This window comes from Arvicanthis niloticus, chromosome 13, assembly GCF_011762505.2.
Source record: "Arvicanthis niloticus isolate mArvNil1 chromosome 13, mArvNil1.pat.X, whole genome shotgun sequence".
In the NCBI taxonomy this organism is placed as follows: Eukaryota; Metazoa; Chordata; class Mammalia; order Rodentia; family Muridae; genus Arvicanthis; species Arvicanthis niloticus.
The window spans coordinates 53,999,150-54,020,772 of record NC_047670.1 but is presented as its reverse complement, the minus strand read 5'-3'; the positions used below and the strand labels follow the sequence as shown (position 1 = coordinate 54,020,772).

At 51.4% G+C, this 21,623-nt stretch overlaps 2 protein-coding genes across 3 annotated transcripts; both read right to left on the bottom strand.

Annotated features, from left to right (window-relative positions):
• Nucleotides 1–1,027: 1,027 nt before the first annotated feature.
• On the bottom strand, nucleotides 1,028–6,978 carry Nol12 (nucleolar protein 12). Of its 2 annotated transcripts, XM_076911603.1 has the most exons (7): nucleotides 6,793–6,963; nucleotides 5,935–5,985; nucleotides 5,308–5,413; nucleotides 4,580–4,628; nucleotides 3,942–4,084; nucleotides 1,745–1,845; nucleotides 1,045–1,449 (listed from the first exon to the last, which is right to left on the bottom strand). In XM_076911603.1, the coding sequence occupies exons 1-7, from the start codon at nucleotides 6,873–6,875 to the stop codon at nucleotides 1,281–1,283; spliced, it is 702 nt and encodes a 233-aa protein (XP_076767718.1). In that variant the 5' UTR covers nucleotides 6,876–6,963; the 3' UTR covers nucleotides 1,045–1,280. The 2 variants fall into 2 exon arrangements, with proteins under 2 accessions (XP_034371911.1, XP_076767718.1); XM_034516020.2 differs by lacking the exon at nucleotides 5,935–5,985 and having other exon boundaries at nucleotides 1,028–1,449; nucleotides 6,821–6,978.
• A 4,843-nt stretch (nucleotides 6,979–11,821) lies between these two features.
• On the bottom strand, nucleotides 11,822–15,074 carry Lgals1 (galectin 1). The gene is made up of 4 exons (XM_034516805.2): nucleotides 14,917–15,074; nucleotides 13,624–13,703; nucleotides 12,224–12,395; nucleotides 11,822–12,024 (listed from the first exon to the last, which is right to left on the bottom strand). The coding sequence occupies exons 1-4, from the start codon at nucleotides 14,923–14,925 to the stop codon at nucleotides 11,878–11,880; spliced, it is 408 nt and encodes a 135-aa protein (XP_034372696.1). The 5' UTR covers nucleotides 14,926–15,074; the 3' UTR covers nucleotides 11,822–11,877.
• Nucleotides 15,075–21,623: the final 6,549 nt, after the last annotated feature.

Here is a 21,623-nt window from a genome sequence, read left to right as displayed (position 1 = left end):
GCTGGCTATTTTGAGGTGGCTCTCTGTTGCCCTGGCTGACTTCAGCAATCCCTCTGCCCAGGCCTCTAAGTGCTAGGACTAGAGGTGTGTGTCACCATGCCAGCTCCCCTCGCTGCTACGGCTGAAGTTCAAACAGATGCAACTCTGGCCAGCTGGAGAGACAGAGAAGACGTTCAAGATTAGAGAAACAGTGTGTGTGGGCTGTGTTTGTGTGTGTAGGGGTCTCCTGTGTATGGGTGAATATGCAGAAGGGGTCTCCTATGTATGTGTGTATGGAGGGTCTCCTGTTTCTTCTTGTGCAGACTGGAAATGACTTCACGTCACCAGAGGCTGACATCTCCACTGAAGAGACACAGACATGTGAGCCCAGTGTGTAGAGGATCCTATAGTAGTCACACTCCAGCCTCAGGGTAGCCCTAGGATTCATACAGGGAAACACCCAGTAGGACAGCACCGCTTGAGGCTCACACGGAGATCAAATCCGTTTCCTGGCTTACTGTCTCCATCAGTGATTTTGAGGGTGAGGGCCAGAGCCCCTTCACTGGGCTGAGTACCAGAACCTCCTAGAGGCAGGCCCATCTGAGATAGCCAGACATGTAGTCACCACTCTTAGAGCAGAGGGCGGGGAATGAGAAGGGCTGAGGCCAGGGCAAGCCAGCTCCCAGGAAAGGCCCCAAGTTGAGCCTTCCATCCCTGAATGTGGCCTTCCGACGCTGGTCCTCAGATATCTCCTGATAGTCAATTAGCCCAAGATACCCTGTGTAGCTGAGGACGGATGACCCAGAATTGATTCTCCTGCCTCAGCATCTTTGGTGTGATTTTACCATATACCACCAAAGCTGGCCACAGCTCTGGATTCTACAAAGGACATTCTGGTCTTCAGCTACAATGAGAGGACCCAGATATATGACCTCGTAATACCCTCAGGAAAACCTGGAGGTAGATGGACGACTATTCCCACCACCCCAGAAGTCAACCTTTGGTGCATGGCATCAAAGCCAGGACAAATCACAAGCACAGACAGGAAGAGTTTCAAAGATCTGGTCAGTCCCAGGTGGATGTACATTGCGAACAAGCCCAACACTGTTCTGCAGGCTCTGGGAACCTGGGCTCTCAGGAGTCCATTCCTTCTGGGCTCAAACCCCAGGTGAATCAAAGCAAGAATGACCCCAGGCTGGAAAAGTCCTAACTTTCAGTCTTAGGCTGGAGTTAACCCTTGGTGTAAGCTGGATTATAGGGACAGCCAAGGACTCAGGCTGGGGACCCACAAGCTTGAGGGCCTACTCCCCGTTGTGCCTGGCTTTTCCAGTCATCCGGCGGCGGCGCTGGGTCTTGCTGGTACGAGTGGCACTTGGAGGTTTCTTGGTGGAGTCCTGTGCCCGCCGGGGGTGTTTCCTCTTAACCTTCTTCCGACTGTGTGCATGCAGTGTAGCTGTGAGGGAGGAGATGCTGCAGGAAAGTAGAGGCTGGTGAGGCCAGGGCCTCGGCTTACCCTCGAGACTCAGGTAATGGTGGGGTGGGAGGCTGGGTAGTGATCATTAGTCATGGATGAGTGTGATCATTTGACTTGTGGATGGGAAGCTGCAACAAGCTCTAAACACATTTCAAACTCGGCCTGGTCTGGCTCCACAAAGCCTGACAGCATCCCCTCCTGCCCTCTACCCCTCAGGCTAGGGTTGTTCCACATGCCCAGCCACTAGTGCCAGAGAGGAGTGGGACCCAAGAAATACAAGACAAATCTCACCGCTGAGAGAGCAGGGGATCTTTGGACTTCTTGGGCAAGGCTTTTGTTGGCTTTTCCATGGATGACATCTCCTCCTCCTGGGACCCATCCTGGTCCCCTTGCTAGAGAAACAAAGGACAGGGACCATTACAGGACGTGGACAGGCATCCAGAGCCGCTCTGGCTTTCATACAGAAGTCTGACCAGCTACCTTAAAGGCCTGAATAGGGCTCAGAGAAGGCTCTGGGCAGAAGTGCACTGTCTGTGTCTGGCCTGCCTTAACTGTCAACCTGACACATCCCAGAATATTCTGACAGAAGTCTCAACTGAGAAACTGCCTAGATCAAGTCAGTCTATGGGCAAGGCCTAGCCCACACTGGGTGGCACCATTCCTTGGGCAGGTGGTCCTGGGCTGTATAAAAAAGCTAGCTAAGCAAGACAAGTGAGCAAGTCAGAGTGAGTAAGCAGGACTTCTCTGTAGTTTCGGCCTCAAGTGCCTGTGTTGAGTTTCTGCCCTGACTCCCTTCCTGATGAACTGTGACCCAGAAGTATAAGATGAATTAAACCCTTTCCCCCCTAAGTTGTTTTTGGTTATAGTTTTGTCATTCTGGCAGACAAGAACCTAGGACACTGTCTGAGAACCAGAATGACAAAGGACAGCCTGTTTCCAAACATTCGCCAACAGCAACATCAGCAAAATGGCAGCAAGACACTGTGCCAGGCCCTACAGGAAGACAGGCATAAAGCCGGGGAGTGGCGGTCAGTCAGTCGGTCAGTCAGGCATGCCTCCTCAGATGCAGAGACAGGAGCTCAGTGTGTAGCCAGGTTGATCTCAAACCAATCATCCCCTGCCTTCACCTCCCTTGTGTGCTTCCGGGCCTGGCCCTTGGAAATGTAAGGGCCTGGCCCTTGGAAATGGGGATTTTGCTTTGTTGTTTTTTGTGATACTGGAGATTGGACCTCGGGTCTCACATGCTGGGCAGGCTGCAACCTCAGCTCAAACATGTGCTTTATACTGTAACTCCCTGGGCAGCTGAAGTCTACCAGCTGCAGGATGAAAAGAAATGTAACATCTGGAAGGAAATAGTGTCTATGCTGAGAACAGACTTCTTGTCTTTTTAAATCTATTTTATGTGCATGCCTATTTTGCTTGCATGTCTGTGTACTACATGCATGCCTGGTGCTTGCAGAGGCCAGAAGAGGTGTCCGATGCTCTGAAACTGGAGTTATAGATGTTTGTGAGACTCCATGGCAATTGATCCTGGCTCTTCTGCAAGAGCAGAAAGCATTCTTAATCTCTGAGCTGTCTCTCCAGGACCCAGACTTATGCTATTCTTTGAATACTGCAGTGTAGAAATTGAAGTAATACAGGAGATTCAGATGTTGTTTTGTACTTGTGTGTGTGACAGGCATTCCAAAGCGTGGGTGCAGGAGGTCAGGGAATAACCTTCCACCACATGGTGCTCCAGAGTGCTTTACCCCTAGGCTATCTTGCTGGCCTGGCATTCAGGTTGCTTGCTTGCTTGCTTTTTTCTTTTTTGTGTTTGTTTTTGTTTTTTGAAACAGGGTTTCTCTGTGTAGTCTGAGCTGTCCTGGTACTCACTCTGTAGACCAGGCTGGCCTTGAATTCACAGAGACCTGCCTGCTTCTGCCTCCTGAGTGCTGGGATTACAGGTGGGCAACACCACTGCCCGGCTTAGCAAGCAGTTTTCTAAGTAACTCAGAGATGATTTAAAGGACAAGGAAGGACATTCGTAAGTTCTATGTAAATATTATAGCATTCTATTCAAAAGACTTGAGCATTTGCAGACCTAAAGGGACCCTGACATAGAAATTCCTACATAAGCCACAGGTACAGCTTTAAGTGGCACAGATGTTTTGTTATTGAGGGTGTACAACCCATGCTACAAAGTCACTGCCCCTGCACACACACGCCACAGGGTACTGCTTGTCACACAAAGACTACAGTCTCTCTAAGCCTGTCGAGCACTTATTATAGGTGGGCTCAGTGCCGAGGGCCTCATCTCTGCATCCTCATGGTTACCCGCCTCCATACCCAGTCAAGTCTACCATGGCAACCCTCAACTGATGGATGAGCTGAGCCATCCTGCCTGGAGCACACTTCCAGTACGAGACCCTTGATATGGACCAGCACTGAGCAGCCCCCACAAACCCACCTACCTAAACCCCTTTTTCCCCAGGGATGTCGTGGGACCTACCTCAGGCAGGGGCAGACCAAGCAGCCGGGCTCCTGAGAGGTCCAGGTCACTGATAGTGGTCACAGTGACTGTGTGATTGGGGTGGTCATACTGCACCGACTCTGTCTTTGCTGTCACCAGCCGCTCCAGCTCATCTGCCTCCTCTGCAAGGTGGGCACAAAGCAGTCCTCAGGCCTGGCTCAGTCCAGGCTCCAGCTTCCCTTCTAGCCCTGGCAGGATGGGGACCGGCTCACAGAGAGCTTTTCTAGAGCCACTCATGCTTTCTTTGTGTTCTCCTGCCTCTCCCTTTCTTTCTGCATCTACAGAGTGGTCCAGAGTGCCGCCCACAGGTAACTGCTGGAAATGAACCTGTCTTCCCTTTATGTTCCAGCTCGTCCCTGCTTTGGAGAATCTGTGAGAGAGCAAGAGCTGTTCCACCCCTGGCTCTTTACTCAGTCTCAGTTTAACACAAGGTTTGGGTCTCCTATTCTCTGATCCACTTGTACTTAGACCTCCCTTCCCCCCACAGCACCACCAAGATCTCTACAGCTAAGGAAATCACCCTCTCCATTCTCCCCATTCCTCCTTATTCCCACTAGGGGACCCAGAAGCCCAGGCTCACTGGATGCTGTCCACAGAAGGCCTAGGTAAAGACTTACCTAGTGCCTCTTCTCTTTCTGCCAGCATCTTCAGGTATGCCTGGTGGCGCTGAAGCCAAAAGAAACGTGAAGGTGTTAACTATTAACCTGACAAAATCTAAGATAGCCTGGGACATGGGCCTCTGAGCATATTATGGATATTTTCTTGATTTTGTTCATTGAGGTGGGAAGACCTGCTCACTATGGGTGGCGCCATTCCCTGGCTGGGATCCCAGAAAAGGGACAAAAGGGAGCTGCTCACGACAGGTGGCACCATTCCCTGGACTACGTAAGTGAGGAAAGGGAGCTAAGGGGCAGGCAACATGCATTCATCACTCTGCTTCCTGACTGTGGGTGGGACCAGACCAGCTGCTTGCTTCAAGCTCCTGCCACCCTGACTCACCTGCCAGGATGGACTGGGTACTTGAACTGAGAGACAGAATAAACTTTTTCTCCCTTAAGCTGCCTTTTTTCAAGTGTATTTTATCAGAGTCACAGAAAAAGCCACTAAGACAGAAATAAACGCAGCGAGAATGGCCTTTCAGTCCATACCACACAACAGCCCTGTGTACTTCCATCTTGTGAGACCATGCTCCATAGAGCAAATTCAAGAGACTCATCCCTCACACACAGACCCCACTCCCGTCACACTCACACTGCTGCCCCAGAGCTGCCTCAGACCTATCCAAGGCTGGCCTTCCCCTGGGAGTTAAGTCCCTACCCAACCCCTACCCCACCCTCAACCGCACCTCTTCTCGAAGCTTCTTCTGCTCTTGCTTAAGCCGCTGCTTAATCTCTTCTATGGCTGCCTTCTTGCGCTCTACCTTCCGCCTGTGGAAGCCTGTCAGGTACTCCCTGCAGGAAGGAAGCAGGGGAGAAGCTGGGGGAGTCAGGAGGAGCCACAAGGAATACAAGGCTCTAGAGAGTTCCATAAGTTGCCAGGCTATATCCTACCCACTAACCCATTTACCCTCTCAACAGCCAGTCTTTATTTTACAGATAGGGACTCTGAGGGAGGGACTAGGGTACTTATCCAAGCTCACAGACAATGTAGTTGGTAGTCCTTGCTGGACCATCAGAGTGTACTTACATAATCCTAGGCGATATTACCCTACCACACACCTATGCTGTAAGCTACAGCCTCAGTACATGCTCCATTACTAAGCAAACGTGACAAGGACTCTCACCTACCTCACCTGGCCTTCTTGCCCCTTGCTAAGTACACACAAGGCCAGGTAGTCGACACACAGAGCAGGTGGTCACTGTTTCCACATTGCCAAACTTTAAGGTTTTCTAATAATGCCTTCACCTAGACCCCAAAACTCTTTCATTGAACCAACCAACACCAGATCCTCAATGAGACCTAACTCCTGAACCCACCTGTGTGGCAGGACCTAGCAGTGCCCCCACCTTCCTGACTCTTGCTTCTTCTCCCTGTTTGATCTCTGCTCTGTTCCAGAGTGTGTTGTGCCGGAGGGTTGATTATGCTTAGTACCTTGTTCGAGCTAGGCAAATGGTCTCATAGATTAATCAGTTTATATTAACTTGGAGACAGGGACTCGATAAACTGTCCAAATGCCCATACTGTTCTTGAACCCTCCCAGACAGGGTTTGACTTTGCAATCCTCCTGCCTCAGCATCCTGGGTGGCTAGGATTACAGGTCTGCAACACCAGGCCTGGCCAGGGTTTTTGCAAAGAGTGATTCTCAAGCTGTCTAATACAATGGCCTTTTAATACCGTTCCTCATGTCGTGGCGATCCCTAACCATAAAATTATTTTTGTTGCTACTTCATAACTGTAATTTTGCTGTTATGAATTGCAATGTAAATATCTTTTATCGATGAGCTTAGAGGTCGCAACCCACAGGTTGAGAACCACCAAAGTACAAGATGCCATTTATCTACGGTGACACTTAAACGCAAAGTTCATCCTCTGGTCTCAAGCTTGTTTGGCACAGTTTGATGAGTGAATGAATGAACATAAATCTCGCTCATCCTTCGTCGACAATGACCGGATGCCGGCTATGTGCCGTGACAATGAACGGCGTTGGACTCCGGTGGTCCAAGGCACAACTCTGAGAACCGTAAACTGCGATGAAAGAGCGAGCGACTCCATCCCGCGAGGTGGGGAAAGAGGAACGCGAGCTTCAATCACATCCAGGGGCGGGGCCGGAAGAGCCCTCTGCGTGGGCGTGCGCGCCCTGAGCCTGGCGTGCTTCCCCCGGCAGCCTGACCCGGATCTCTTTCGACCCTGCCACTCACCGCCGCTTCTCTTCATCAAAGTTGAGGATGAGCCGGGGCCGCCGGTCATCTCCATCTCTTTTCTTCTTCTTGTTGCGGCCCATTACAATGAAGCTTCCGGCAGCGTGGCTGCTTCTGACTTAAAACACTTCCGGGTGTGGCAGTTTCAGATTTCCGGTAGGTCGCATTTCGAGGTCTTGTTCCACAGTTCCGCTGACTTGGCTCCACCTTTTAAAGAAGCCTCCCATCCTGTCTCAGCTTTGGTTCAGGTCTTCTCTTAATGACAACTAGGCTCTCCGATTCCATCATCTGCTTCAAACAGGCGCTCAATCTGGAGTTATTCATAAATGGCCAAGAATTACTGATCTTAATTGAATTCTTATGTCAACTCTTTCGTGATTTCCATGAGCGAGGGAAACTGCCTAGATTCAAAACACTGGTATTCCTGGTATGTTACTCAGAAGCAATTGCCTTTTTTTAAAAAAAAGATTAAATCATAAATTAACGGCTAGGGGAAGTAGCATATGTCTTTAATCCCAGCTCTTGAGAGGCAGAGGCAGGTGGATCGAGGTCAGCCTCGTTTACATAGTGAGCTCCAGGACAACCAGAGCAGAGCTACATAATAGACCCTGTCTATATATAAATAAATAAGTAAAATTAAAAAATACTGTGCCTGAGTGAGTTTATGTGCACCGCATGAGCGAAGTGGCTACAAGCCCAGAAGAGGGTAACAGATCCCCTGCAACTAGAGTTACAGATGGTTTGTAAGTCATGTGGGTGCTAGGAACTAACCCTGGTCCTCTGTAAGCCCTGCAGGGCAGTGGTGGTTCAGGCCTTTAATCCCACCACTTGGGAGGTAGAGGCCAGCCTGGTCTACAGAGTGAGTTCCGGGAGAGATGTAAATGTGATTAACCATTGAGTCATCTCAGCCCCTGAATTGCCTTTTTCCTTGTGTCTCACTTTCTTATTTATAAAATACAGATCACTACTGACTATGTAAGGCTGTTGTAATGAGGAGGCTCTAGAACTCCGGCATGCACTTGAAGGCTTACTGAAATCCCAATCCAGGGTTCGGGGTTCAGCACACTTGGCAGGGCCCCAGAATGTCCATCTCTACCACATTCTCTGGCGGCCCTGAATATTGCTCCTGCATGCAACAAACCGAGAGCCGTGATGTGGTGGGATAAGTGTGTTGTGTCAGGAGTGCATAACACAATATTCTGCCATACTCAGGTTCGGTGCACAAGCCATATCCAGCTATGTTCCTCCGTTTCCGCATGTATGGAAAGGAAGTTTAACGACACACCTTCTACTAACCACAAAAGTTTGAATGTGAAGCCCTGGGTAGAATAACACTGGGCAGGGACTTGAGTGACCTTGTTGTATAACTGACTTCCCCCGTTCCCAAGGCTGTGTGCATTTGGTCACCCCGACCTGTGCTGGGTGCTGCAGCAGGACCAATGCCTTTGACTCTGAGTCAGTTGTCATGGTAGTCCTAGGGATGAGGTCTCTTCGGCAAGAAGCTCAGGAGGTTGCAGGTCAGGATGTCTCAGACTCTTAGGATCGGGTCCTTTTCCAGTTATAAGCCTCAAGAGCGAGAGCCTGGGGGCTGGAGAGATGGCTCAGTGGCTAAGAGCACTGACTGTTCTTCCAGAGGTCCTGAGTTCAATTCCCAGCAACCACATGGTGGCTCACGACCATCTGTAATGGGATCCAATGGTGTTCTGTCAGCTATAGTGTAGTCATATAAATAAAATAAATAAATCTCTTTAAAAAAAAAAAAAAAGCGAGAGCCTGGAAGCTACACATATTGAATGCCTACTGTGTATTCAGAGAGGCAAGCTGTGCCGGGCAGTGGTGGCGCACGCCTTTAATCTCAGCACACTCAAGGCAGAGGCAAGGGAATCTCTGAGTATGAGGCCAGTCTGGTCTATAGCAGTGCATTCCAGGACAGCCAGGGCTCCACAGAGAAACCCCAGTCTCAAAAAACCAAAACCAAACAAGAGAGGGGGTGGGGACAGGGGAGGATTGTGCCAGTGCTAAAATGTGAACTGGTTTGTCCCATCTTTGGTGTTTGGTCTCCCATCCCCGCTCCCTGGCCACTCCCTCAGAAGCTAATGTATCTGCTTAGAGAGGCAGGAAGCAGGCTGTGGTGATGAGCTTGGGAAGGAGCCTCGATTCCATGTAGGCGTGGCACCTCATGAATGTCAGATTCCTCCCACATGGGTCCCCCACTTGGAGACTCTATGCTGGATGCTGGGAAGAAGTTTTCTTTAAAGTGTGGGTCCTCAAACTGGGCTTGGTGACAAAGCCAAGTTATGCTAACAAGAGGAAATAAGAGGACCAGGAGTTTGAAGTCATTCTGATACATAGAAAATTGGAGTCTAGTCTGGGCTAGAGACCCTATGTAAAGAAAAGAGCTACTAGACACATGTGTCTATGTGTCACTTCAGTTCCCTTAGAGCTAAGTCTTTCTACATCCCTTGTCATCTCCCCTCTGAGTAGAAGCATTATCCTGGCCACACTGGGCCCCCAGAAGAAGCCTAGAGAGCTAAGAGCTGCCTTCTGCTACTGGGCTATCACCTGCTATCCCTTCCTCCCTATGGCTATGGATTAAACAGAAGTTCTGTGGTCAGAGCCAGCACTTCTGTCTTCAGCCTTTTCTCAGGCTCCGGTCCACTGAGGGGGTGGGGGAAGAGTCTGAGGCTGTGGCCTGTGCATTTTCCATACCCCACTTTTTCCTTTTCCTTTTTTTTTCTTTCAAGATTTATTTATTTATTTTATGTACAGTGTAGCTGTCTTCTCACACACCAGAAGAGGGCATCGAATCCCATTACAGATGGTTGTGAGCCACCATGTAGTTGCTGGGAGTTGAACTCAGGACCTCTGGAAGAGCAGTCAGTGCTCTAAACTGCTGAGCCATCTCTCCTGTCCCATTTTTGTTTTTTGTTTTGCAACATAGTCTCCCTATATATCCCTGGCTGTCCTGGAACTCACTATGTAGACCAAGCTGGCCTCGAACTCAAAGAATTATGCCTGCTGAGGGACTAAAAAAAGTCACCACCAAGCTGGCAGTTTGTGCAATTCTTTATTATTGTTGTTATTATTTGTAATTAATTTTATGTGTATAGGTGTTTTGCCTGAGGAGGTTGGAGGAAAGCATTTGGTCATCTGAAACTGGAGTTACAGACAGTTGTAGACGGCTGTGAGCTGCCATGTGGGTGCTGGGAATTGAACTCAGGTCCTCTGGAAGACCAGTAAGTGTTTTTTACTGCTGAGGCCATCTCCCAACCCCACCCCTGTGGTGAGCCTTACAACCTCTCTGTGAGGGCTTAGCTCCTCCGGGGAGAATCCTAGGGTGAATTGTGAACACAGGAAGACACTCTGAGGGACATTTTCTTTGAGGACCAGCAGAGGGCGTCTCCTCCACAGCCACACTTGGGAGCCTCAGAAAAGCAAGGTGATGGGGTGTGTTTCATGGGAGCCCAGGGCTTGTGTATTCCATTCTCTTTGGCCTTCTCCTATGGGTACCACCGCTTCCTGAGTCCCAGGGGACCCACCAACATGAAAGTCTTCATCCTGCTATAGATGGGGAAACTGAGACTGAGGGTGCAGGAGACCCTACCAGGAGGGCAACAATTGTCCTAGGAAATGAGATCTGCTCTCACAGACACCGCCTCCCACTCAGGATATTATGTCCCGGATTTGAGAGATGGAGAGAGCCTAATGAGGTTTACAGTTGAAGCCTTCCAGAACCTTGGCTCAGTTCCTGCAGCTGTTTCCTGGGAAGTGGAGACACTGGTGCAGATGAACAATGGTGGCCCATGGGTCTGCTGCAGTTAATTGCGCTGGGTGGGACAAGCTCAGCTAAGAACAACATCCCAAGGCAGCAGAACCTGAAGTGAGGTCCCAGAAGACACCTGCTTCCTGAAGCCAGGAGTAAGCATGCAGCGGTGGGCATGGCGGTCTCGACCAGCCCAGTGAGCCACCTGCCCTCTGGAAGACCTGCTTCTGGGCCTTCCCATGAGCCTTCCCACCCCACTCCTCACCCCATGTCTCTGAAGGGGCCCACTTAGAAACCCCAACCGTTACATTACAGGGCGGTGACCTCATCCCAGACTCCCACTGTTAGGGAAGGGACCTGTCCAGTGCCACTGAGTTGGCGGCTTCTAGCCTAGTCCCCTAGCTGCCCTTTGACTCCAGGAGAGTGGCTGTGTAACCAAGGGTCATGAACCTGGAAATCCTGCTTCGCACGCGCTCAGCTGCTGGGGAGTGGTTTTCTCCCTCAGAGACCGTTTCCTCTCCTTCCCATCTGCAGGCATAGAAAGGTAGTGCATAAGGGAGACCAGAAGCGACCCGCATGGCGTTGGCCATGATGTACCCAGAGCAGAACTTGGCCTCCTCCACCAAAATCTCATTTAACTCCACAACAACCCTCATGAGAACTGAGTATTATCCCTCACGCACAAAATGATAAACTGAGGCTCAGAGAGACCAGCTAACAAGCACAAGGCCACATAACACCTTGTAGCCCCTTACCTAGTTCAAGATTCCTATCCTACATGAGGTCATGCTATGTTGCCCCAGCCAGCCCCAAGTGGTCCTCTTGCCTCAGTCTCCCAAGTAGTCAGTGGTATAGGACTACACAGCTAGCCCAAGCTGCCTCCACTATGTAGCCCAGGCTATCCAGACTGCTCTATACCACATACTGATGCGCTTGTCCTAACCTCCTAAATTTCAAGTATGTGTCACCATGCCCAGTGTTTCTGGTCCCTATTAAGACAAATGAGATCTTGCTGTTCATCTGTCCATCTCCCACCATTCTGCCCCCGTCACAGTGAGACACTGGTTCACACTCTGTGGTCACTAAGCCCTCTATGTGCTGGGCTCTCTCCTCGGCCAGGAGAGCACAAGAAGCAAGGTCACTGGGACCAAGAATACATGGAGGAGTGAATGGGAGTTCAGATGGCCCAGGTTGGGTGGGGCCCCTCACATTGACATAAACACTCTCACATGAAAGGCTGGGTTACAGGGAGCAGAGGCAGCTGCCTTTATTGAGGGCTACGGGCTGGCTGGCTTCACTCAAAGGACACGCACTTAATCTTGAAGTCGCCATCTGCGGCCATGTAGCTGATGGCCTCCATGTTGAGACGGTTGGGGAACTTGAACTCATGTCCGTCTGGTAGTTTGATGGTCAGGTCAGCCTGGTCAAAGGTGATGCACACCTGGTAGATGGAGAAGGGCAGTGAGCTGGGCCCTGGACCAGCTCAGAGCCCTGGGGACAGCCCCTGTATAGGTGAGGTCTATTATGTTCAGAGAGGGATGCCATTCAGTGGTAATCACACAGCCAGGAATGGTCAGCCTCGGTCTCTGACCATGTTGTCCAGCCCACCCAGGACCCTGCTCAGCCCCAGTCCTACCCACCTCCGTGATGCTCCCGGGCTGGAAGGGGAAGGCAGGCTCTCGATGTTCGGTTCCCCAGGTCCCATCGTCCTTGCTGTTACACACAATGGTGTTGGCATCTCCATGGGCATTGAAGCGGGGGTTGAAGTGTAGGCACAGGTTGTTGCTGTCTTTCCCCAGGTTCAGCACAAAGCTAGGAAGTGACAGGTGGGCTTTAAGCCACATTGGATGGCTCTGGACCCCAGCTCACTGAGAAAAGGCAGCATCAGCAGCTGGCTATGAATGTACCACGTTGAAACTCGGTCAACAGGAAGGCCAGGAACCTGGATTCTACTCCTGGCCTCACGGTGTGAACTGAGCTAGACCCTGCAGATTCTCTCTGAGTCGGTTTCTTTCTTGTCTGTACAGTGGGGGGCTGCTCTGAAGGGAGCTCTCGCCCAGACATTGATAGTTGTCAACCCCTTTGGTCAAGAGGGGACACTCTCCAGATGCTGTCCTATCTGTCTTGTGTATCTGAGTCCCTGGTGCCGAGCACAGAGCAGGACACATCATAGGTGTTCCCTCACTGGGGAGAAGAGCAAATAATAATACGGAGTTTGTTGCATGGTAGCGGTGCTCACCATGGAGGCGTGGTAGGAAGAGGAAAAAGGCCTCAGGAGCTTACTAACATCCGACAACTGACAGCAGCAGCTGCCGCCATGATGGAACTGGCCCCTGGCTCTCTCCACTCCGCCACATTCCCTCTGGTTTTATTAGGAAACTCAGGCTCTTAGGGGTGGGAATATGGAGGTGGGCACTTTCAATCCCAGCTCTGGGGAGACGGAGGCATGTGGGTCTCCATGGAGGCCAGCCTGATCAACATAGGTTTCATGCTAGCCAGGGCTATATAGGGAGATCCTGTCTTTAGAGAAGAAAAAAAGTCGAGGCCTCATGAGCTTGGGTGACTGGTGCAAACTCACATGGTTGCTGAAAAAAAAAAAAAAAAGGAAGGCGGTGGGGCGGTATGAAAGAGGAGGAAGCTCTGGGGGAAAAAAAAAAAAGATTGAGAGCCTGCAGGGCCCCCTCTCCCCGAGCCCCGGCAGGCAGCAGGCACGTGGATGACCACTCCCTCATCCCCTCACCCCCCCCTCGAGCCACCATTCCTGGCGGAAGGGGAGGGGGCAAGCCGGAGAAGTTGTAGAGGCAGCAGCTGCTTTAGTTTAAGAAACTCCAGCCGAAAGGAGGAGGGAGGGAGAGGGAGACCACGGCGAAGCCGACCCAGCGAGGAAGTGACTCACCCAGAAAACGCAGCATCTGCAGCGTTAACCCGCTGCGGGCTGCGGAGAAGCGGTTCTGGCCGGCCACGCCCATCGCAACCTAGGCCTGAGAACCCCGCCCCCTACCATCTCCATTCTTTTCTCCAATCTTTCCTCCAATCTCACCTCTTGGCGTCCGGGGCCACCTCTCCCCGAACTTTGAGACTTTCCCCAGGTTTGAGATTCAGGTTGCTGGCGACCAGACCCTGTGTAGACAAGAGCACCAAGCTGTGTTCAGGTTGGAGTTAGGACATGGCCTGAGCTACCTGCAGTGGCCTGGGGTGTGGGGATGGGGTCATTCCCATCCTGGGGTGCCTTGACCAGCCCCAGGGGGAAGCCCGAGGTGGGATAGGTGGTCAGGATAGGGTGTAAGTTCTAGTCTTGATTATCCCTGTAGTTGGGGAAAGTCCCCACTCCCAGCAGTGTGTTAATTTGAAACTTGTGGCGTGTGGCGGTTCTACAGAACAGGCCCTAGAAGATTCACCCATCATCGGTTTGGTGATCCGGACTTAGAGTGGAGGGGGAGATGGAGTTTGTGTGACCTCCTAAATCTGCATTTAGCTGATGGACAGGATTAGGCCGACCACTAGCCCAAGCGCTGAGAGAAAGCAGCCTGACCTCTCCAATCGGTTTCAAGGCTCTCTGCCCAGACGCACACCAACTGGAGCGGAGCTGAGGGGCGGGCCGGCTCTGAGGGAGAGCTCAGCCCGAGAGTGGCTATGTGGATTTAGGAAGCTAGACAGCCCAGCACATATCCGGACATTGCTGGGCACCTGCCTGGGTGAGTGGACAGGAGTTAATTTGGATAAGGGGTTTCTTTGACATTTGAACCCTATTCCTGAGGGCTTGCCTGTATGTCTGTGTGTGCAAATGCATGCAGTTTCCTCGGCCCAGACCCGACCAGCCTCCACTGACCAGTCTGCAGCCTATCTTGGGCCCAGGAGGGATTTTTTTTTTTAAGTTTTCTGGAGCAGAGGGTGACCAACTGAGCCCTGGCCCTGTGACTGGGGACAGCTGCAGCGGGGGAGGGGTCAGGAGACTCTAGAGCAGAGGAGAGGGAACAGTGAAGGCCTTGGCTAAAATGTCCCCCTGCCTCCCCCTTCCCTGGGAGGCCACACCCTTCCCACTCCCACTTCTCAGAAAACTGCAAAGCGGCAGAGTATTGAACCTTGCAAGACATAGGTATGCTGCCAGAATTTAGAGAAATCCAGAACATTCTTAAGCCAGAGAGGCTTAAGGTTTCAGGGGGGATTGTGACAGCCACCCCCATTTTACAGATGTAGCCACTGAGGACCAGAGAAAACACCTGTCCAAGGCCTCACAGCTGGAACTAGAAGCAACTCCCCTATTGCTACTCTCCTGTGCTCATCTGCTTCTGCTCAATCCCCTAGACCTTGGAACAGAGGGTCCCGCACTCACACAGGCCATGACTGAAGTGAAGAGATTCCTGCGACCTGCTCCACCAGCTGTCAGAAGACTCCACCCGAGAGATGGGGGCCCCAGGCCCGCTCCGACCTTTTTAACTGGATCAGACCCGGTGAGTCCCGCCCCTCCCCGGGAGTTCAGCCAATTGCTTGTCAGGACAGGGATGGGGGCCACCCTGAAGTGGAGTCAATGGATTATAAAGTCAATTTTGGAGCAGAGGTGACCAGTCAGAGAGGAGAACCTCCCTCCTAGTCCCTCCCTCAGGGTCCCGGAGCCGCCTCTTATTCTTCTCCATCCCTCTTCCCACTAAAAAAAGATTTGTGCTGTGGCAGAGATTGGGGGAGCCAGTGGAAAATAGTTTAAGGATGAGTTAAGCTCAAGAGTTGGCGGGAAGGGGCCTGAGGCCAGCAGAGAAAAAGCCCCGAGGGCCCAGCGCAACTAGTGGGGGAGGGGATGCGGTTGTATGGATGCCTGCAGAGAATTACAGCAAGGCTCTTTAGAGGCTGCCGCCTGGCAGGCCAGGGTGTGGCTCTCGTTGTGACTCCCACTGTGGGCTTCTGCAGGAGAGCAGAGCCGAGGAGGACCACAAAGCACAGGCCCCACCCGGGTTTTCCCCGGAAGCAGAGGACTGTGGCTACAGCTCAGCGCTGCTCACCAGGGCTAAAGAAAGCCTGGGCTGGGCGCCAGGCCTGAGGCTGGTGTCCTTGGCTCATACCTTGGACTTCACCCCACTGCCTGCAGAGAGTTCTAAGTGCCCTGGCTGTGACATCCCCAGGGCCTGAGAGGCAGGCCTCGGGGCAGCCCAGGGTGTGCCAGCTCTGCCCCGTTGGTCTCATTCTCACTTTTGGAGAAGAGACATGGCCATCCTTTCCCATCCATTTAGCAGGTCTAGCCCCATGCTGGCCTCAGAGGGCTGGAAGATGAGACCCTTCCAGTCGCTGCTCTCAGAATTTATGGTTTGGATAGAATCTGCCTATGAGCTGAATTAAGAAATAACACCGTACTGGCGCTGGGCATGGCAGACACTCACTATGGTGGAGTGGAGACTGGCATATGAAGCAAGGGCTTGAAAGGACCCAGCATTCCAACTGGGCAAAGGCTTGGAGAGAGAAGCCCGTGCCTGAGGAACAGGGCTTACTGTGTGGGAGAAAGCTGGGAGTTAATGATCGAGAAGGGTCTTGTGGGCCAGGTCAAGGGTTTCAGTGTTCTTTTACCTGAGGGTCCTGGGTAGCTACAGATAGTCATGGGGTGACATGAGACTTGGGGAGGTTCACTGAGCAGAGAGGAGGGTTTGTGATAAAACAGGCGCTTCAAAGCTGCTCTTGCCAAAAAGCCTGGACTCCTCCATGCCCTAGAAGGTTATTGAAAGGGTGAGTCTGCCCTCTCTGCCTTTGTCTTGTATCTGTCTCCTTTCCTTTGGCGCAGACTCCCCTTGACTCAGCCTTCCTGACCTGACCATCACCCTTCTAAGCCAAAGGCACAAAGATAAGTCTCTGTCTCAAACATGCCAAGCAAAGCCTTGTCGGACAACACCTCCCCCCACCCCCCCCCCACACACACATGAGGGCAAGTGTTCCTGAGGTAACTCTGCACACCCGAGAGCCAGAGTGACCCTCTCCCGAGAACCCACATGTCCCCTTAAGCAATGCCACTTCTTTGAGCCATCCGACAGAGCCAATCTGCTCAGGTATGCATGCCTCTCACTATCTATGGAGATTCTTCCAATATTTAAACTTAAAATACATGGTGGCTCATGCCTGTAATACCAGCACTTAGAAAACTGAGGCAGGAGGATTAGGAATTCAAGGCTACCATCTGCTACATGAGACCCTGGCTTAAAACAAAACAAAACAAAACCCAGCTAGCCAGGCAGTGGTGGTAGACACCTTTGATCCCAGCATCCAGGGTGTAGACACAGGCAGGTCTCTATGAGTTCAAAGGCAGCCTGGTTTACAGGTCGAAGTTCCAGGATAGTCAGGACTACACAGAGAAACCATGTCTCGAAAAACAAACCGTTTCCCAGTGTGGCCACATTGAATAAATCCTTCTGGTTTTTACCATTGTCCCCTTAGCCTCTTTTTAGACAAGAGTCTTACACAGCACAGCCTGGCCTTGAACTTGCTGTGCTAAGGATGACCTTAAACCTCTGATCCCCCTGCTTCTGCCTCTCAAGTTCTGGGATTTCAGGCCTGTGACAACTCTGTCTTGTTGGGGGATTGAGCCAGACCTTCGCCTTTGCTAAGTGAGCATGCTACCAACTAGTTATCTCTTTAATTGGTGTAGAGGCCAAGCTCCACTGGTTGGCTGCCAGAGCCCCCTCTCCCACCCTAAAACCTCTGGTTAGTTAGAGGGGTATTCAGCTCACACTGGGGAATCAGGTGTGGAGGGCAACAGGGAGTCCATGTTGCCATTCCCCTTCTGAAACTGCCATCTTGGAAGAATTGTGAAGATAAGGAATTGTGAGTCACATCTGGAGGCCAGGCCAGCAATCCTCCTTGCCTTACTCAGCCTTTCCTTTCCCAGCTCATCTCTAGCTCTGTCCTCCAGATGTGGTGGAAAGCCCACCCAGGATGGGAAGAGAGGGAAGCCTGTAGGGCACAGAGGAGATGCTATCAGATCTGGAGTGAGGCGGGGCTGCCCTCATCATCCCCAGCCCCACCCTCAAGTAACCACCAAGGAAACTAACCACTGCAGCTCCTGTCTTTCCTCTGAGGCCTCCTCAGACTTCAGTTACAGGGCGGGACTGTCAGGGCCTAGCCGGTTAGTTCCTGTACAGGTCCAACTGTGTGTACCCCTCTCTCACACCAGGAGCAGGACAACCCCATCAGGCAGAGGTCCAGGTAGAGGACAGAGGTGAGGCAGGCAATTGCCAGGCAGACCCATGGGCTGGGCTGGGAGCTCAGGGTTCTAGGAGCTGTCCCTGCCAGGTTATGACCTGAATAGAAGACCTGCACCAGGAAGCGTCTGAGGCAGGAGGACACTTCTTTGTAGGTGCTGTCCACACAGGCTGGCCATGGAGGAGTGTGGTATGAGGATCAGTCTCTTGACCAGGGGCCTGGAGACTCTGGTTTTGCTTCTAGTCCTTACTCAGTTTCTCCATTTACAACTGTATGTGTGAAGTCCTGCGTTCCTTCCTGGGGGTAATAGAGGGCAGGACTCAGGTTTGAGGCTCTCCGTAGCTGACCTTCACCTTGAGACAGTCTTACTCTGTAGCCCAGGGTGGTCTGTAATTTGAAGCAGTCTCGTCTGGGATAACAGGTGTGAGTTCACCATACCTAGCTGAGCTCAGCTTTTATAGTCCCCTTGTCGCCTCTTTCAAGGTTACCAAGGTTCCTCTGTGTCTGGCAGACCCTCTCCAGGTCCTCTCCCACCTGAGCTGTGGTATGGATTTGACAGATGCTAATAGTCCCTGTAACCAGCACTAAGACAGGGTGGACAGAGATAAAATCTCTTCTGTGCCCCACACCCCGAAGTGATCAGGGCCTGCGGTGGCACCCATTTATCTGGCAGGCCCAGTGCCCGGCGCCTTGCTTTCAAAGCCTATCTCATTTGAGCATATCATCTCTCCTTAGTCTCTGCCCATCTGGTGCACTTCTGCCCTTGGAACAAAGGCTGTGGCCAGATCCCAACAGAGGCAGGATGGGGAAGAGAGGCAAGCATGGATTTGGGGGGTGTAATAGCCCCTATAACCGGCACTAAGACACACTGGACAGAGATAAAGTCCCTTCTGTGCCCCACACCCTGAAGTGCTCAGGGCCTGGCACCCACTTATCTGTCAGACTCAGTGCCTGGTGTTGCAACGCCCCCCCTGGGCGTTGGTTATTCTGAATAATGTACACATTCTAGAAGGTAGCAGTATGTGGATCATTCCAGGGTGAGTTGAGGATTGCAGGTATTGAGTTAGAATGTTTTTTTTTTCCTTCCTTGTTTCCTAAGGCTAAAGGTGGGCCCTGAGGATTCTCCTTCAGGCCTCTGCAGTAACCAGCAGAGTCCTCTGGAATTCTGTTCTGAAGCCTAGCCCTTGTTTCTGGGCTTAGCTTATCCATACAGGTTCCAGCCAGCAAGGGCCTTCCTGGCCCTCCAGCTCCTACCTTTCCATGACAATCTGTCCCACTTGCAGCCAGTACTGTCAGTGAGCTGAGTGGAGCTCACGGGTACCATCCACAGCACCCACCAAGCTGGCTCCGACACAGAGTCCTTGAAGTCAGAGCAGGGAGGGACCCCAGAGATACCATGCCTAACCTGCTCCCCCACATCTTATGATGCACTTTAAGGGTGTGGGAACCAGACAAGGAGGGTACTTGGCTGTCCTCTCTCGGGGAGCTGGGGCTGAGGAGAATAGCATGGGTCTGGGCTGTTTTATGAAGCTGTTGAAAGCTGTTTTATGAAGGGTAGAAAGGCAGCTTTTGACCTCCCCCAATGCCCTTGCTGCCACCCCCTGTCCCACTTTTCCAGGCAACCACCTTTCTCATCTAGTTTGTTTCCTACTTGGCGTCGGTCCTTTTCTGATCCCCAACCTCCAGGGCTCAGGCCTAAGCTTTCTCATATGCATTAGAATGTTAGTTTGAAATTATTGGGTTAGTAATATCTCTCATGGCTCTGACAAAATACCTGGCTAAGTAACTTAAAGGGAGGAAGGGTTTGTTTTGGCTCCTGGTTTGAGGATACATATGGTGGTCTATTGTGTCAGGGAGGGCAGGGGGCGGGGGAAGGGGTGAGGCAGCTGGTCACATTGTGTCTACATTCAGGAAGAGAGGGAGGAATACTGGTGTTCATCCCACTTTCTCCTCTTTTCTTTGCCCAGGGGACAGTGCCACTCACATTCAGGAAAACATCCTCACAGGTGTCCCCAGAGATACTTCTTTTAAAAAAAAAAAGTATTTATTTTATGTATACAAGTACACTGTAGCTGTCTTCAGACACACTAGAAGAGTATATCAGACTCCATTACAGAGGGCTGTGAGCCACCATGTGGTTGCTGGGAAATGAACTCAGGACCTCTGGAAGAGCAGACAGTGCTCTTAACCTTTGAGCCATCTTTCCAGCCCCCTCCAAGGTGCTTTTAAGTCCAGTCAAGTTGACCAAGGAGATAAACCACCATAATCCACAAGGCATTGAAGTACTTCATATTAATACCCAACTTTGGCCCCAAAGTCTCAAATTTATCTCTTTAAATTTAATGGACTTGCTGGGCGGTGGTGGCGCACGCCTTTAATCCCAGCACTTGGGAGGCAGAGGCAGTCGGATTTCTGAGTTTGAGGCCAGCCTGGTCTACAGAGTGAGTTCCAGGACAGCCAGGGCTATACAGAGAAACCCTGTCTTGAAAAACAAAAAATTAATGGACTTAATTTTATGGATTTAGTCCATCTTTAAAAGTTCAAACAGCTCTGACAGTGTTTTGAAAGCCCAACATCCAAAATCTCTCTTGAGACTCAAAGTAGTCTTAGCCAAAACTTTTTTGTTGTTGTTGTTGTTTGGTTTTTCAAGACAGGGTTTCCTTGTGTAGCCCTGGCTGTTCTGGAACTTGCTCTGTACACTAGGCTGTCCTTGAACTCAGAGATCCGCCTGCCTCTGCCTCCTAAATGCTGGGATTACAGGTGTGTGCCACCACCGCCAGGCAGCCATAAACTGTTAAAAAGTAGAAAACAAGTTGCTCCCAGTATACAATGGTAAATGTTTCCATTCTCAAAGGGAAGGATGGGATCAGGTGCAAACAAGACTGAAACCCAGCAGAGAACATATCAAACCCTGCAGCTTCCTGTCTGGCATCTGGGACTCTTCATAGTATTGTCTGGGCTTAAACATCCTCTAGAAGCCCCGCCCATTCCTATTCTGCCGCCTCTCTATTGGGCAGGCTTCCCTCCTTGCCTATGGCTACCACTTTTCTCAGTAGATGCCCCGCAGCCTCACTTTCATAGCTTCAAGTAATAATGGCCTCTTAGGGTCTCCTTGCAGGGCCTCCAACCCTGGCATGCATTGCCTGGCAGTTTTCTGGCACCTCCACGACCTTGTCACAGTTTGCATGCATGAAAAACTAGCGCCATGCAGATGCTGTCAAGCTCTGATGATGGCCTGATGCATGGTCTGGACCCCGTTACCACAGGTATAGTGTGTTCTGGTGGGTGGACCTAGGAAACCCTTCCCTAGGGGTGGTGGAGCGATGAACCCCTCCAGCAGTCTCAGTTCTGCCATGCTGTCTTGCTCTAAAGGGATCTTTCCTCTTGCCTCAGGCACAGTTTCTCGTTGGTGGCATTACTCTCTTTATCCACTGTAATTATTTTTCCGTACCCAGCTCCCCTGCAACTTCCCACTCTTTTGCACTGTAGATCTGACTAAGAACAGTGAACCGCCACCGTGGTACAGCTTGGCCCGTTGTGCTGTCTTGAAAATTCCAAACAGCTCAGTTCATTGCTTTTGAATTCAGCCTCACTCAGCTTTTCTGGATAGCTGGCAGAATGTAGCTAGGCCCTTGGCTAGAATATGCCACAAAGGACCTCTAGCCCAGAGCCTGGTGGAGTCTGCAGCCTCCTCTGAAACCTCGTGAGCACAGTACTCACCACTCACCTTTCTCTGCATTTGGTCTACTAAACTCTCAGCAGAATGGCCCATGATGCTCTGCTTATAGCATCGGAGCCTCTCTAGGGAGCATCTCTGGGCTCTTCCATGTTACTCCTAGAAGGCCTATGAAGCTCACGCACAGG